Here is a 10,044-nt window from a genome sequence, read left to right as displayed (position 1 = left end):
ACTTGAAGTCTTGTTGGTCGAAAACATTGCATCCTTCATTATTGCTGTTGTCGCTTCACTGGGGGCTACACCTGTTTAACCACAGGGGCAGTCGGTAATCAGCAACTGGCTTTGTGTTTAAAGAAATAGACTTTCACTGAAGTCTGGTAGGACAAGGAGGAGTTAGTCCTAAGTAACATTGCAGTAGATTATTAGATAACCTCTAACAGCATCCTCTAATTAGAGTTCTTATGATACAATTTCATCCTGTAATTAGTTGAGATTGGCTGCTTCCTTTTGCAGCTTATTAGTGGCAACACAGCTGTAGAAGTGAATCCACTCTCATTTGTCAAACCTTTTTAAGTCTTTTTCTCTTGTCTCTACCTTTTTCCTGCCCTTCTCTTGGGCCTTTGCAGCTAAATCTGGTGTCTAGTGTCACCATGTCGAAGAACATGTTGGAGACATCCCCACAGAGCTTACCTCAAACCCCTACCACACCAACGGCCCCAGTCACCCCGATTACCCAGGGACCCTCAGTAATCACCCCAGCCAGTGTGCCCAATGTGGGAGCCATACGAAGGCGACATTCAGACAAATACAACATTCCCATGTCATCAGGTAGGATATGAATGCTCAGTAGAGCTCTTTTACTTTGGGAGAGGAAAACTGTAGCTGAAGCAACTGTACATGAGCCATTCCAGAGCACATGGAAACTCAAGTCATGATTTATGGAGTGATAATTGTTTTATTCCTGGTAAATGCGGATAGGGGCAATTCCCTAAGCATATCATGATGAATTGTTCTGAATGGTTATTCAGAAAAGCAAGCTCTCCCCATTAGGGACATTGAGAGATGTGTTGTCAGGACAGCCCGTATTATCACCTCAATTCAGTGAGATCCTTTGATCTCCGAAGGAAGACCATAGCCATACAACATCTGTGAGCAATGCTATGAGAAGAGTCGTTTAAAATAAACGATAGGAAGCACCGTTGCCTTATGCAAGACAGTGCAGGTTTTGCAGGCATCGATCTTTATCAAGGTGCTACCTAGTGAAATCCTAGCAGAAGTCCTGATGCCTACACACTACTTTGCTTAAGATGCATCAGAGAGGCGCGGTTGCACAATTTGGAGCAATTTCTCCTCCCCCCTCCCTCCTGTCTGCACCCCTCACCCCTGCCCTGGGGGCATCTGGATAATCACAGTTACACATTGTAACCATGATTAGCCCAGGGCCCCCTTGGTATAAGAAGTGAAGTTATTTTCAACATGGGGGCTTGTGTGGAGTTTGTGTTTCCTTTGTTAGAGGGCCACAGATGCTGAGAGATGATCCTGGTGTGCTTTACCAAGTATTAGATGAGAAAAGCAAAGATTATGGCAGGGGGGCAAAAGTCTATGTAAGGACAGGGCTAAACCACCCGCTTAAAGGAGGACCTGGCTGTTGGAAAAAATCCTCAGGCCAGCTGGTCGCACCGTTCCTGAAGTACCGCCAACAACTAGAGATGCTTCATTTGCACTTCACGTCAGAAATGGCCTTTTCCATATAATTCAATTCCACTGTCATGCTTTGTGCTTTCACTAGTCAGTGACTCTCTCACTGAATCACTTCACCAGTACTAGGGGAAAAATATGAAAAATCAGTGATATGCAATGGGAAATATTAGCAGAATTAACACACAGTTTTTGTTTTTATAGAGATTGCCCCAAACTACGAGTTTTATAAAAATGCAGATGTCAGACCACCATTTACATATGCAACTCTCATAAGGCAGGTAAGTAGAAGGAAAATTAACTTTGCCTGATTAAATTAAAATTCATTAATGCTTAAAGAAAGGCTTGGATGAGAAAGTGTCATCTAGCCTAGTTAGTAAACCATTATTTTATGTCACTCTGTATCTTGTCTCATTTCAGGCTATCATGGAGTCATCTGACAGGCAGTTAACACTTAATGAAATTTACAGCTGGTTTACACGGACATTTGCTTACTTCAGGCGGAATGCGGCAACTTGGAAGGTAACTATGTCTGCAGCAGTTTGGAGATGCCTGGCGCAGTTCCTTGCAGAGGGCACCAGGAACATTTATTTACATGACATAAGCAGATTAGTATCTGCTTCCCCTCTTTTTAACCTGCCTCTTGAATGGAATGAATTCCCTCTCTCAAAATGACAAGTGAAAGAATAATTTTGCCTCTGATATAGTTTTCTAATTTGGTGCAATTAATAGCTGAGGCTTGGCAGAGAAACGAGGGCCTGACACACTAATTACAGTGTGAGCACTCAATCATCAACACCTTTGTTAGTCGCACGATATTACTTTTTCTCTTGCATATTATTGGCTAATTAGTTTGAAAAATGTCTGTTTGGCTTGTGCAACAAATGGAGGCTGTAGGTTTTGTCTTGGTCTGTGCCTTTTGTACACATCATACCTTATCATAGAGACTGAAGCTGCCACGGGAGTGAGGGCCATGGCTACTCAGCTGGAACTAAAAGAAAGTAAAGTGAATATTATCCTGTCAGAACATAAATGCAGTTTATTTACTTAGACAAAAGGGTTCATCTATATCCCTGTCCAAACAACTTCATTGTCTGGATCCTACAAGGAGCTAAAAAAAATGTTAGTTCTGTGCATCTATTTTTGGAAAAGGAGCAACGTCTGGAAAGATAAGGGCACTCAGCACAGACTAAGTGAACTGTTTTATTTTCATTTCAAAAAGCAGTCAGAAACATCAATTAGCCACAAGCCATTTGCTACAAAAGGGGAAAATGTTTGTAGCTGAGAAGAATAGAAGCAGCAAAGCACTCATCAGCATACTAAGAATTTTAGACTGTGAGATATGCTAAAGTGAATTAATTTGGATTTAAAATGCAAATGAATCTGGCAAGCGATTACAGATATATGGGTGTGAGGCTCAGAATGCTTTTAATTTACAAGATGTTTAGATGTTATTAGTTGCTACAGTATGTGGTACTGTAAATGAATGTAATTGTTTTATTTATGCCCAGTTACTTGGTATGTGTTTTATATGATGCAAATGTCAATGATAATCTGTAGAATATATGTTTTGGAGGCTTTTCAGTAAGTAATATTTATGTTGAAGGTTTACATTTTCTTTTGTTACTCATTAGAGAATGTAGTGAATGTTCTGTCATTTGATTTACTGAAAGAAATTTTAAAAGAAATGAAAGGTGATTTAATATCTTAGCTTGGTCTCATCTCCACAGCTCGGGGATCCAGCAAAACTCATTCTGAACAGCTTATTAGTTCTAACTATATCGCATGCATAATAAAACTGCTCATTTGCTCATTAATATTAAAATTATCATATTCAGAGCCATGGGCATTAAGATCAATCAAATCCTTGGATTTCAGGTCAGATGCTAGATCTGCTTATGCTTTTTTTTTTTTTTTTTTTTTGAGAATTCTTGTCTTAAAGCAAGCCAGAAGCTTGTCTTTGTGCAAATAGAAAGAAATCGTCATCAAAATTACTTTGTCTTATATTCGTAAAATAAGAATTAGGTCATTTCTGAGTACTTGATAGCTATATGCCAGTGTACCTTGACAGGAAGAAATATTTGCTTAGATTTATAATTAATTTATGGAAAATACTCAAGGTAAATTGTTATCTACTGTATATTTATTACAGTTAAAATTTTAGGAATGACTTAATTTGATTTAAAAATGTTAATTTTGAGTAATTACTCTAATATAAAGCTGCCAACAACATCTGTTTGCATAATCATTATGGGAAGATAATGTACTCTCGGGTTCTACCAACGACTTTCAATTGAGTTTAACATTTACAAAAACTTTATTGGGAATTAAAAAAAAAATCTAAATGTGTCTTATTGTGCAGGCAGAACATTACACTGTAACTTGCATATGTCATCTAATAAAACAGAATAAACAAACTCTGTCATTTCATTATTATAGGGATGAAAAGAATGCCTTTGAGCTTATTTGCATAAAGCTTTGTGCAAAATTAACACTTGTCACTGTAGCCTTTTTAGCATTTTAATACCTCAAGCAGGACTGGTTCCTTTGGACATTTCAACCATCCCTGAGTGCTTGATCAGGGACACAACAGAGCTGACCTAATTGTTCTGGCATTTTCAAAGATACTGTAATTTGTACAGATATTGCAATTTAGACCAGTTCAATGAAAGGAAGGTTTTGACACAGCTATTATTAAAATAGCTCGGAAGGTTCTCTTATCACAAAGTTCAAACTGCAGATTTCAGTAATTTGTAAGTTTGGGGTTTATAATATCATGCCATATTTTGATTTTAATACTTAAACATGGTATGATTTTTCTCTGACTAAGTAAGATCAATAATATAGTGTGTTTGGCAGCCTTATTAAACAGTATGCTTTTTGCCGCCTTTTTCTCTTCTCCTGTCTGATTTAGAATGCAGTACGTCATAATCTCAGCCTGCACAAGTGTTTTGTTCGAGTAGAAAATGTTAAAGGAGCAGTATGGACTGTGGATGAGGTAGAATACCAGAAGCGAAGGTCACAGAAGATAACAGGGTATGTTTGGGATCATTTTGTGAAACCTGTATCCTGCAGCCAGCACAGAAAGTGAACACTTGAAGTTGGAGGTGGGATGCTCATATGGTATGCTAAGGAGCAGTTGCTTGTCAGTGAACTGCTTCCTGAATCTAGGTATAATGGCATAAATCAACAGCATCCTACCAAAGTTTTTCATAAAAATCATTATAAGACTGTTTGGGCTGATTCTGTTTGTATCAAAAAATTGTTTTCCAGATTGGAAATGCTTTCTAGAGGAAGACATTTGTTTTTTTGTAACATTTGTTTTTTTTATAACCTCTAATAGTGCACAAAATGCTACTTGAAAGAAAAGCTAATGTTACAAACACTAGTATTCGTACAAGTACCTTTTTCTGATGAATTAATGAGAATATATTAGGAAAGAATAGTGATTTTGTTTCACATCTACTCTCTATTTTCCTGACCAAACTTTATTATTTGGACCCTCCGAGTTTTTTCCTCAGCCACATCAGCTATCTATTCAAGGCTGTTAAGATGATCAAGATATGGTAGTGTGAGAAAATAACTGGCTGGGAAGTTTGGAATCAATATGTTTTGTTTTGTTTTGTTTTTTTCCCCCTAGAGAACAAGACTGCCAAATTTAAGTCAGAAATAGAATACATTTGGGACTGAATAAATTAACTCCATGTAGCATTTACCTGCTCCCCTAAACTGCTGCTACCTTCTCTGAAGACGTGACCTTAATGTATTTTATCTGCTCTTTAGCCCTTCATTTTTGATTTCTATAGTCAAGGATGTGCTAATTTCTGCATTCAAGAAATAGTTAATCCATTATGTTGTCATTCAATTAACTATGGTAATTTGTTATGTTAATTCATGGTGTTCTAGAAATTAACCATTAATTATTTCCTGATTGCATCAAATTGGTAATTGTGTTGTATATTTACATTTTTAAAATTTTATATGAATGTTGTTCCTCTTGGATGTAAAACCTTCACCTAGCTGTAAAACCTCCACAGTTTGGGGGATCCTCAAGGTCATGTTCTACTTTGCCTGCACACCATAGTCTACATAAAGTTTCATTACTTAGATTCCTGGATTAAATTTACATATTTCCTAAGCCAGATTTGTGTGTGTGTGTGTGTGTGTGTGTGTGTGTGTGTGTGTACTGTGTAAGAAATTACATGTTTGAACTGTATCACCTGATTTCTGTGGTCTTATATACATCCATTCTATACTAGTAGTGTGAGGCAACAAATCAAAACATATCTTTTTAGCTGAGTTTATCGAGATACACATTCTTTACATTTTAACTAATAAATCATCTTTTTTTTTTTTCTTGCAGAAGCCCAACCTTAGTAAAAAACATACCTACCAGTTTAGGCTATGGAGCAGCTCTGAATGCCAGTTTGCAGGTAATATCATTAAATGTGGCTTTTCATTATCCTTGTATTTGAATTTTTTGGCATGACTTTGTATTTAGGTGGGATTGTAATTATTCTTAATAGTTGGTTTATCATCCAAGTAAGTTGTAGTACCTAGTACTATAGGAAGCACTGGTTCTAATTCAAGCTACTTTTGATGTGAAGAAGCAAGAAGGACACCCTGTGGCAAAATCTGGAACACTCGGTTTTTCTGCAAATGCTAGATTGATAGAAGCTTTTGCAAATGCATGTGGCTATGCATTAATATTTATCCAGGCTGTCATAAATGATTTCACATCATAGTGTTGGGGAACATGGTGCTTGTGGCAAAAACTTTAAAGTTTAATTATAATATATAATTTTTATGCAGAGGAGGCAAATGTCAGGACTTCTTTATTTTGAGTTAAGTTCTGGTCATTTTTAAAAAGCAGAGCAACTGCTTATATTATCTTGGGGTATTTTGCTTCATGTGAGGACATTCTTTCATTATATAGGAGGCTGAATGAGAAAGTTTGCTGGGAGAACTGCTGCTGCTAAGTCACACTTAATTTCCTTGGTGTTGCTGCCACAAGTTGCCAGTTAGGAACCTTTGTCTTTCCCATACATTTTATTGAAATGCCTCTGAAATACCTGTATCAGAATTGAAAACCATTAGAAGATAGACATTTAAAAAATTATTTGAAAGGGCATTTCCAAAGTTGTTTTACACCCTCTTCATTTCACTAGGCTGCCTTGGCAGAGAGCAGTTTACCTTTGCTAAGTAACCCCGGGCTGATCAATAACGCCTCCAGCGGCCTGCTGCAGGCTGTCCACGAAGACCTCAATGGTTCCCTGGATCATATCGACAGCAATGGGAACAGCAGCCCAGGCTGCTCGCCTCAGCCGCACATGTAAGTGGGGCTAACAGACTCCATGAGGGGAAGAACCTATACGCCCATGCTTCTAAAATTTAGTGGTCTTCTGAAGTTTTGAATGGTGTGTAAGTAAAAAATACAAATTTAAATGGAGTTAAACTTCACCAGGTTCATGATATTAAAAAGTGTATCAGAATTGCTTTTAAGACAGCTTTTAGAGTCTCTCCAATGTCCTGTAATGATTATACTAGCAGTCCTCTACAAATTCTTAGTGCTACTAACATTCTCTTGGGTGTATAGAAGTGTCTAAGATAAGTCTTTATCTTATGGATCATTATCACAGTTTGGTTTGTATGGTGCAATAAGAATATTCATGATGGAATAAGTTGTCATAATTTTTACTGCTATTACAGGTCTCTAAACCATTTATGAACTGTAGTCAAGATATTGCCCGTTTTTATAAACCGTAAAATGCAAAGTTTAACTGTTAGCCACAGTTTACATAGAAGCTAGTAAAGTGTAACTTTTTGCCTGTCTTATAAATCAGTGTAATTACATATTCAACTTTAATTACTGGTGCGTCTGTATTGGCAAGGTTTATATATTTTATGCAAGACTACGATTCCTATTAATATTTAGCAGCTAACTATATCATTAATTACTCTAAAATCTTTCCCCTACCATCTTTTTAATGGAGCTGAGAGAGTAGAAGTATTAAAAATTGATGTATTGTGGATTTCAGAAATGTGTATGACACTTGAAAAAATGCCTGGCCTTATTCAATAAGCCAAACATATCAGTTTCTTGTTTACTAAAAAGTATGGACCCTGTTAAAACTTAGAGTTCAGGAGGAAAAATTAGAAACTGAATCCTGAACAATTCATTTAGTTAGGATGTATTGTAACTTAATGTCCATACTTCTGAGAGTTAAACATCATGTACTTCTATTTTCAAGTTATTGAGGTAAGAATAGTACTTTCTCTCATTCTTATATTTTCTTCCCATATTTTTTCACTAAATATCTAGTCAGAGGCCTGAAAGAGAAATACGGTCTTTCTTGGCGCCTATTTCCATTTGACCTTTCACAGGATATTATTTTTGTTGACTTTTTAGACATCTCATTTTATTTGACATATTAATGTCTTTAAGATTGTATGCCTAATTGCTTTATAGCACTTTTACTCTATCACCTTTGTGAAAAACACACGGTGAACATTAATGTATTTTATCAGGTTCCAAACCATTACTTTTTCAAAATGGAAAAATTTGTCTTTTGGAAGTGTCTTTAGATGTATTAAATAATACAAAAGAAGTAATAAAACTCGAAGTAGAAAGAACATGAATATATGCTCTTGAGAGTAGCAGTACTCTAAGAGGAAAGTGTACAGTCTGACAAAAGTTTTTATATCCCTGCTTTATCCTCTCAGCCATGTAGTGGGTAGCTTGAGACCTTTACTTTCAGCCATTCTCCTGAGTATGCTAATGCTCACTCTCTGTATAAAATGCTAAAACAATAAAACTTTAAAGAGCAAACAAGAGTTAGATCATGTTTTCCCTCTTTAAAAAATACCTATTTCAAACAAATGAAATGTATTTGTAATGAAAGTGTTTAAGCTATTGATCCTTGAGCTCCTATGTGATCTATAGGGGTTGTTGTGAATTATATGTAGAGAGTATGTAGGGAGGTGGTCTTTAAAACTTGTGTCCAATGATAAGAATATTAACATTAAAAAATTGACTGACTCAATAAAATAGTTAATTAAATGCTGTATTTTAGAACCTGAAATAATAATTGGGCTAAATCACAACATTGATAGATTAGTAGTAGTTTTTGTTTGTCAATTGCTATTTTTCACTTTTCATTTTATTAAATTGCACTTTAATTATAAAATATCTCAGAAAAATAGTATGTATAAAACAGTATATAAAAATTGAGTATTTAATGTCCAATGCACTGCCACATTTATTGTACATTTTATGCTTATATGAATTAATACATGTGAGAAATATTTATGTGTCTTTTCCATATAGAATAAAAGGAAAGCTTCCCTTGGCTTACTGGAAATAGATTCAGAAAAGACAAAAATTGAAGGAAGACTAAATTTTGTCTTTTCCTAAGTTGTATAAATTATAATCATATATTTAATTATCTTGCAGAATATTGGTCAGCATTCTCTCTTTGAATCTGTTTCTGCTGCTGCCATTAAACATTTTGTATATTCGATGTCAAATATTATTGATGGAATGTCACTTCAGTATTCTATATCTTCATCTTTATAGAATTTTAAGATGCCTGGAAATAAAGAATGTTAAGGCATTTAATGTACATCATAAGACAAAGAAAAAGTTTTATCTAATTCGCTCATCAAAATTTGGCTGCATGTAATTGAATGCACTTCAGAGTTCTTTTAAAATCAGACAGAAGTGAAAGGTTTTTTGTTTGTTTTTTACATTCAATAGCACAATCATATGTCCTGAAATGAATTCATGGTATGGTCCTTGTTGTTGGTGAGGGGAAGGCGAGGGGTAAATTATGCTGATGCAATTGTTAGCAAGAGGCAGAGAGGCCTAGTATTTGAGCTCTGGTGATAGACTGTGGGGGTTCCAATGCCAGAGTTAGTACTTCATAGCTAAGATTTATTTCTTTCCTCAGCTTTCTCAGCTGAAAGTGAGGTAAGTCGTAATAATATGAACCTCACTGGATTCTTGAAAATGAAATGAGTGCCTGGAACATAATAAATTGTTCCTTGTGTCCCTCATAGTGCTGTGTTCAGAGTTACTGATTTATATTATTTCTTGTAATACTTCATTATTGCTATAAAGGAGATCATAAACAATATAAAAATATTTTGCATTTTAATACATTTTTTTGTAGGCCTTCCATAACTGTGTGGTTACTTTCCTTGATAGTCCCTTTTCTTTTGCTTCCACCTCCTCTTATAATTCATGAAGTAAGCAGATCTCGTAAAAGTGAAAGAATGTAAGACAGGAGTTTATGGTAGGGAGCACCTTCCTCAGAGTCAGTGAGATAAGACATGTTTGAGCTAAGATGTAATCTGAGGTTGGAGGCAATGAACAATTCAAATAAAAGAATATCAGCCCAGAGCAAGAGCACACGATACCTGTCTGGAGAACAGTGAATACACGGTTGACCGGAATTTGGAATATAAAAAGGGAAATAGAATTTGGAATATATGAAAGGAGACGAGATTGTTGAGTGCTTTGAAGATCAAGCTATGATGCTTGTTTTAGTCAGTATGGAGCCTGTTAATGTTATGGAC

General features: G+C 35.8%; 1 protein-coding gene across 12 annotated transcripts in view; it reads left to right on the top strand.

Annotated features, from left to right (window-relative positions):
- Positions 1-10,044, top strand: part of FOXP2 (forkhead box P2) — a 313,730-nt gene that overhangs the window by 273,252 nt on the left and 30,434 nt on the right. For 10 of the 12 annotated variants that reach the window (XM_068972856.1, XM_068972854.1, XM_068972855.1 and 7 more), the window contains 6 exons: positions 396-597; positions 1,672-1,748; positions 1,888-1,989; positions 4,382-4,503; positions 5,831-5,900; positions 6,636-6,799. In XM_068972856.1, coding sequence (XP_068828957.1) covers positions 396-597; positions 1,672-1,748; positions 1,888-1,989; positions 4,382-4,503; positions 5,831-5,900; positions 6,636-6,799 — 737 coding nt within the window. Of the gene's footprint in view, positions 1-395; positions 598-1,439; positions 1,443-1,671; positions 1,749-1,887; positions 1,990-4,381; positions 4,504-5,830; positions 5,901-6,635; positions 6,800-10,044 lie in introns of all 12 variants that reach the window. The other 2 variants (XM_068972860.1, XM_068972859.1) reach the window with 1 other exon arrangement.

This window comes from Capricornis sumatraensis, chromosome 5 (genome assembly GCF_032405125.1).
Source record: "Capricornis sumatraensis isolate serow.1 chromosome 5, serow.2, whole genome shotgun sequence".
In the NCBI taxonomy this organism is placed as follows: Eukaryota; Metazoa; Chordata; class Mammalia; order Artiodactyla; family Bovidae; genus Capricornis; species Capricornis sumatraensis.
Note: the sequence above shows the minus strand (reverse complement) of the source record. Positions and strands in the feature narration are given on the sequence as shown.